Source organism: Nothobranchius furzeri, chromosome 16 (assembly GCF_043380555.1).
Source record: "Nothobranchius furzeri strain GRZ-AD chromosome 16, NfurGRZ-RIMD1, whole genome shotgun sequence".
Taxonomy (NCBI): domain Eukaryota; kingdom Metazoa; phylum Chordata; class Actinopteri; order Cyprinodontiformes; family Nothobranchiidae; genus Nothobranchius; species Nothobranchius furzeri.
This window is the reverse complement of record NC_091756.1, coordinates 51,618,841-51,625,000: the sequence shown is the minus strand read 5'-3', so window position 1 is coordinate 51,625,000 and position 6,160 is coordinate 51,618,841. Positions and strand designations below refer to the sequence as shown.

Below are 6,160 nucleotides of genomic sequence, written 5' to 3'. Positions count from 1 at the left end.
GATTCTAAACCTGCCAGGTCTAAGTGTGATTCGGCATTTGTGAGATTTTAATTAAAACTTTAAGGAAGTGAAGGAAATGCAGCCGATGGGGCAGAACATCTACAGACCTAGGCAGGAGCTGATTGTTAATGGCTGCATATTTCATCAAACAATAAATAGGCTATACTGTGAGTTAAAGTTTTTTAAAAGTTGCAGACTAGGTTATTTATACTATATTTGTTTAGATCCAGGTCTGGGTAATAACAATAATAATAATAATAATAATAATAATAATAATAATGCATTGAACTTATATAGCACTTTTCTAGACACCCAAAGACGCTTTCACACACTCTCACATTCACACACTGCTAGTGATGGTAAGCTACTTGTAGCCACAGCCGCCCTGGGGAGGTCTGGCAGCTGACAGAGGCGAGGCTGCCATTTGGTGCCGTCGGCCCCTCTGACCACCACTAACACAGGCAAGTTGGGTGAAGTGTCTTGCCCAAGGACACAACAGCAGGATACCCCTGGCGGGAGCTGGAATCGAACCAATAATAGGTTATTACCCTTCAATAAAGTGAGAACAGCTGAGTCTACGACCACCTGAATTGTGTGTGCGCGGGCACACGCACGTGTAGGTGGGTGGGGGTGTAGAAAGGCGGTGCCTGGATCGGTCTGACGTCAGCAGTCCATTCTCACGCCTCTGATCGGGTCTGTCTGCCTCCTGCAGCACATTCTGGCTCCGTCATAGGCGCACGCAGCTCCTCCGTTTTTTCCTCTGAGGTTCAGACTGCCAACAGCAGCGGGACTCTCTGCTCTACCTGCCGTCGCTTCTTCCCTCCAGGGCTTATTCGGATCCTGATGCAAGGAGGCGTGATGGAGAAGATGTCCCGACACCCCATTCCACTAAACCCGACCTTTCTCCCCCCGACCCCGCACGGAGTGCTCAAGTCCTTGCTGGAGAACCCGATGAAGCTGCCGCTCCATCATGAAGGTGAAAAAGCTCCTGAGATCTAAATATCAGGCTCCGTTTACTGTAAATGCGTTTGTCTGCTCTTTCTAAGAGCCGCAGCTGGGGCAAACTTTCTGGCTGCAGCATCAGTTTGTTTCTTACGGTCACAATAACAACCAGACTCACCTGCATCCTGTGCAGAAAAACCGGCCTTATTAAGATTTCATTGTTTTGATTCATTTTCCATCTGAAAATCAAAAGATAAAAATTCTGTAGCCTTGTCTTGTTCCTGCATCTGGAAGTCCATACATAAAATATTCATACAACAACAACTGAAAAGTTGGGTTAATTTGCAAAAACAACTTGTTTCTCCAACTCTCTTCTTAGTTTGCTTTGTGACATAAATAAAGCATTACTGATTTTCTGGCTTCAATAAGTTGGAGAGATTGTTGAATCCTAAAATGATTATTTTGTTGAAGATGCACATCACTTCTGTTTATAGCCTAATCATTGCAAAACTAATATCTAACTTTTCCTGGCACTTTTGTTTTAGCTGAGTGAAGTCAAACATGCACAGCCAATAGAAGGCAGTTTGATAATCTTGATTTACTCTAAAACAAGTCTTTTCACCTATCGAAAAATCAATAACTGAATTTGATTTTCCACACAAGAAAAAGACTAGTTTTTATCCATATCAGTAAACAATATTGATTCTATAAAAGAGACATACCAGATGTGTCTGTTGTGAAAAACATCAGCTGTTCACGTCTATTAGAGGCTGTTTAAAGGAAACCCATGATGTGCATTTGTTACTTTTTCTTTTTCTTTGAGAGTTTGTAGATTATCTTTGAATGAATTAAAGTTCAATCAAGAACTTTTTTGTTGTGTGTTGGGCCTTTGCAAGCCCACATGGCCCCCTTTCAAAACCCAAGCTTTAGCTCTGATCTCTGATTGGCTGTGCTCACTGTGAGGCAAAAAAATAAAAACATTCTGTTTTAAAAATAATTAAAAAAAAGGTACAGATGAAGGACAGACATAGAGGCTCATAACTGAGAAAACTGAATTTTTTTATATTAATTAATGGAATGAATAATGAAATAAGCCTTGACATGTCAAATTTATTTGTGTACCAGATACAGCAGCAAATGCAAAGGTATATACAGAACAAGCCAAAAAAAGACTGGAATGAGGCAACAAAAACGGACAGTTGAGGTCTGGGTGCGTGAAAGAGGTGTGCACATCAATCTGTTCTATATTTTTGTGCATGGGATGTAAAAACTAAAACATAATTCAAACTAATTGTTTGAAGATTGCACAAACCCAAATAAGGGATGAAGAAGTCTTAAATATTGACTACAATTACAGTTAGCATGTGAACCTCCATGAGAAGATTTTTTATTCTGTTCTGCTTAAGACTTCCTTTTCATCTTCCCCTGCAGCATTTAGCAAGGAGCAGGAGAAAGAGAAGAACCTGGAGGAGGAACGCAGCACCCCTCAGTCAGCGTTTCTGGGCCCAACACTTTGGGACAAAACCCTCCCCTATGACGGAGACACCTTTCAGCTTGAGTATATGGACCTGGAGGAGTTCCTGTCTGAAAACGGCATCCCATCCAGCCCCTCTCAGCATCATGTCGACCAGCACCGGACAAATGCACCATCCCGCCAGCAACACATCATACCCCCAGCCCCACCCACACCAGCACGAACTGTGATGGACCTCAGTAACCATGCCTCCACCTTAGTTCACACGACAGTCATCTCCCCAAACTGTATGCACAGCAGCTCGGCGAGAGCAGGTAACGCTCAGTCAGTCATGGCTGCTGGCTTTATTTACACACTCTTTACGTGTCTTCAAATCACCTTTGGTGTTCTTCAAACAAACTGTCTCTACTAATTCAGAAACAATTTGTCAAAAAAAAGTTTATGTATTATTTCATTCAATTCAGTTCAAGTCCTGCAAGTACACTCGTACAAAATTGTCTTGGAGAACCTTTGTAGCTCTGTGGCAGTGGTACTCAATAGCCCGACCCCCCCATCCAAACTTCAAGCGGGAGGGGTAGGAATGGCGCTGGAGTGCATGCATTCTGCTGTTATATTATTGGTTTGTACAGTGAAACACCAATGGACAGCACAGGTGTGCAGTGGTGTTTCACTATATTGTAGTTTTGTGTGTTGTGAGCAGAACCACCAGCCAGAGTAACCCAGCTCTATGGCCTCTGTAGCTCTATGTTAACCTGTTGCTCTGTGGCTACTTAAAGCTCTGTGGTCCCAAATATTTACACTGATCACCCAAAAGATCAAAGTTCAGACCAGAGTGTAGGTGGGATTGGTCAGGTGATAACAGCGTGTGCGTGCATCCATGTGTGTGTGCGCGCACTCCTTTGAGTGTGTGTTCACTTCACGTGTGAAGATGAGAACTTTCTCTCTTTGACTCTTTAATCAGTTTCTGAAAAAAAAATTGTACTGAGAGCATGAAGAGACATGTGACCTACCATGTGTGTATGTATGTGTGTGTGTGTGTGAGGGAGAGTGTGACCAGGGCTCCACATGAGATCAGTGCTTTAAGAACATAGTGTTCTCTGTAGAAGTAGGCCAGGGGGCGGCAGCTCTCACGTCCACGTTATGTTTACATTCAGCTGATACATCACACACGCACACACACACACACACACACACACACACACACACACGCGCGCACGCACGCACGCACGCACGCGCGCACGCACGCACACACACAGATTCTCTGAATCAGAGAAGGATCAACGCTGGTGAAGATTCAGGGTTTGGGTTTAGTTTGACTTTAATTAAAATAATTAAAGTAACATTAATATAATAACTAATTGACAGGTCACCCAAAAAAACGTAATGATCAGAAATAGTTTTAGTTGTTCATTTTTTTTTCTAACTGATCAGTTTAGTTTAGTTTGGTTTGGTTTCCATGGATGTAGCGGCACGTAGTGGCAAAACAAAAAACTACAACCACTTAGTCACCAAAAAGGTCAGTTTCTCATCTGTAACTATGGTAACTGTGCGCGGTCTGATTAAAAAGATTTCTTGCAAGAAGTATTTTAAAATATCTAAATTACTGTGACAGATTTGAAATTGAAAATTGATTAGAAATTAACTGAAGGTTAAAGCAGCTGTTGGAACGAACTGATCGGACACGTCAGTGATCCAAATCTTTATCCACCAGGAGTTTCAGAACATCAGGTCCAAACAGGCAGAAACCAGTAATAATCTGCAGCTCTGGGGTCTAAATATAGAAACGTAATCTACAGTGTAATCTGTCATATTTGTATTTCCACATGGCTCAGTGAGTGATGAGCTGATCAGGCAGCAGAAGCAAGAGGTTGAACAGGTAGTGCGTCCAAGATGGAGGCAGCTGGGGTCCACAGGTCAAACATTGTCAATTTCTAAAAGTAACCAAGTGATTTATTAGATTCTGTTCCCCCCATTGAAACTGATTTTAGGATCTGATGAAAGAAAAAACATGACCATGAAATTAAAACAAACAATATCTTTATTAGGTTGTTTAAAAACACAAAGAGTCTGACGACACCTGAATGCATCAGTGTGCCTGATCGAGCGTCCTGCTAACTCTTCAGTTCTACTCAGACGGACATGAGATTATTTATTCCTCCATCAAAAGTATACATATCAAGTTATGGCGCTTTAGTGACTTTGTTAATCGCCCCAAATATCTGTCAGACACTCTTACTGACAAAGCTGAATGTCTGAATAATGAAATGTCAAACCAAACATTAACTTTGTCTCTTCAAGTAAGCAATAAGTTAAAAAAAAAGTTAAAAACATCAAAAAATTATGAGACCTTAAAAATTTTGGGAACAGAATGTTTTTAAGGGATTACTTACATTCAGATTATTTTATACATCCACAGAGCTATTTTATGTTGTGAACTCATTAAGTCTCCATGTGAAGAAAAAGCCCCTCCCCCCGCATCAGACAGAGTCCCCTCAGAGACAGTTTATCCGGTTTCCATAGAAACATCAAGACCTCCATCTGAGCATCTCACGCGGATAAAAGCTGCCACGTTACACACCGACACACACGTGTCCTGCTGTCTGTCAGCTCCATGTTTGAGGAAACAAGACTCGTCATGCTCCCACCTGCTCCTCCACCTGCAGCTCAAACCAGCAACGACCTCTGTCACATGACTGACCCTTTGATGCATGAATTATGAAATCTTCAACCATGATTTTTTTTAACAATTTTTTTCATTCGTCTTTAGGTGTGAATGAAACAAATTTCAACAAATTTTTTTTGTAAAATTTAATAATTTACAAATAATTTATTACATGTCCACCTCAGAGGACAGCGTGCATTCTGAGCATGAAATATGTTGGCTTGACTTACTGAAGTCCAAACGGAGGGGCTCAAATGCGATAAAGTCTTCAACAGCTATGCTTAAAAGCAAAAACAAATAAATAACAATTTTGAGTACCTGTCCACTGTAGTGACCATTATGCATCAAAGGGTTAAAATTTCCTGTCATACCTGTTTCATCCAAAGCCATCACAGGTCCATCACTGAAGTTTTAGTACCTTTAACTCTATTTCTGATCTGACGTGTCTCGAGATGTCGGGGTTCTATCACAGAACCAGAACCAGCCCCTGCAGCCTGTTTGTGGCTGCTTGGTTCTGGTTCCTGCAGAAACGGGGGGCTAAACTGAAGATGCTAAACATGTGAGACGGAGACCAGTGTCTGGCTGTGGTCTCTTCCAGGAACAGCGCCTCCCCCCTCTTCATCACCTTCCCCCTGACTTAAGTGAGGCTTCTCTGTGTTTGAGCTTCATTTCATTGTCACGTTTCAGGATCCTCGTGTCAGAGAAGAAGCACAAGAGACTACTTCTCATCTTTTAAACTGGATTTCCATTCAACAAAGCAGCGCCATACATTTTTATTTACAAACTTTTTATAAAATCGGGATTTATGAAATGCAGCATCAAATAAAAACTATTTTTATGGGACTTCTTTGTTACTTTTGTATATGAGTTTTATTTCTTTTTTAAATCAAAATAATCATTTTGATATTTACTTTCAAAATGTTTAACAAAAGGTTCTGAATCCTAAACAGAGAAAATGAATGAAAGAAAGAAAACCTGAATGAAAATAACTCAGCCGTAACTCTGATCTCTGTTCTTTTGCAGGCCTCCCAAGCTCCAGGAACACTCCCAGCCCCATAGATCCAGGCTCCATCCACATTCCG

General features: G+C 41.4%; 1 protein-coding gene across 6 annotated transcripts in view; it reads left to right on the top strand.

Moving 5' to 3' along the window:
• Positions 1-691: 691 nt before the first annotated feature.
• hlfb (HLF transcription factor, PAR bZIP family member b) overlaps positions 692-6,160 on the top strand; it is a 10,268-nt gene continuing 4,799 nt past the window's right edge. For 3 of the 6 annotated variants that reach the window (XM_054749438.2, XM_054749436.2, XM_015962093.3), the window contains exons 1-3: positions 692-976; positions 2,374-2,730; positions 6,102-6,160. The exon at positions 6,102-6,160 is cut by the window's right edge and continues 156 nt beyond it. In XM_054749438.2, the coding sequence (XP_054605413.1) occupies positions 844-976; positions 2,374-2,730; positions 6,102-6,160 (549 nt within the window). In that variant the 5' untranslated portion in view covers positions 692-843. The remainder of the gene's footprint in view (positions 977-2,373; positions 2,731-6,101) is intronic. The other 3 variants (XM_054749437.2, XM_015962095.3, XM_015962094.3) reach the window with 2 other exon arrangements.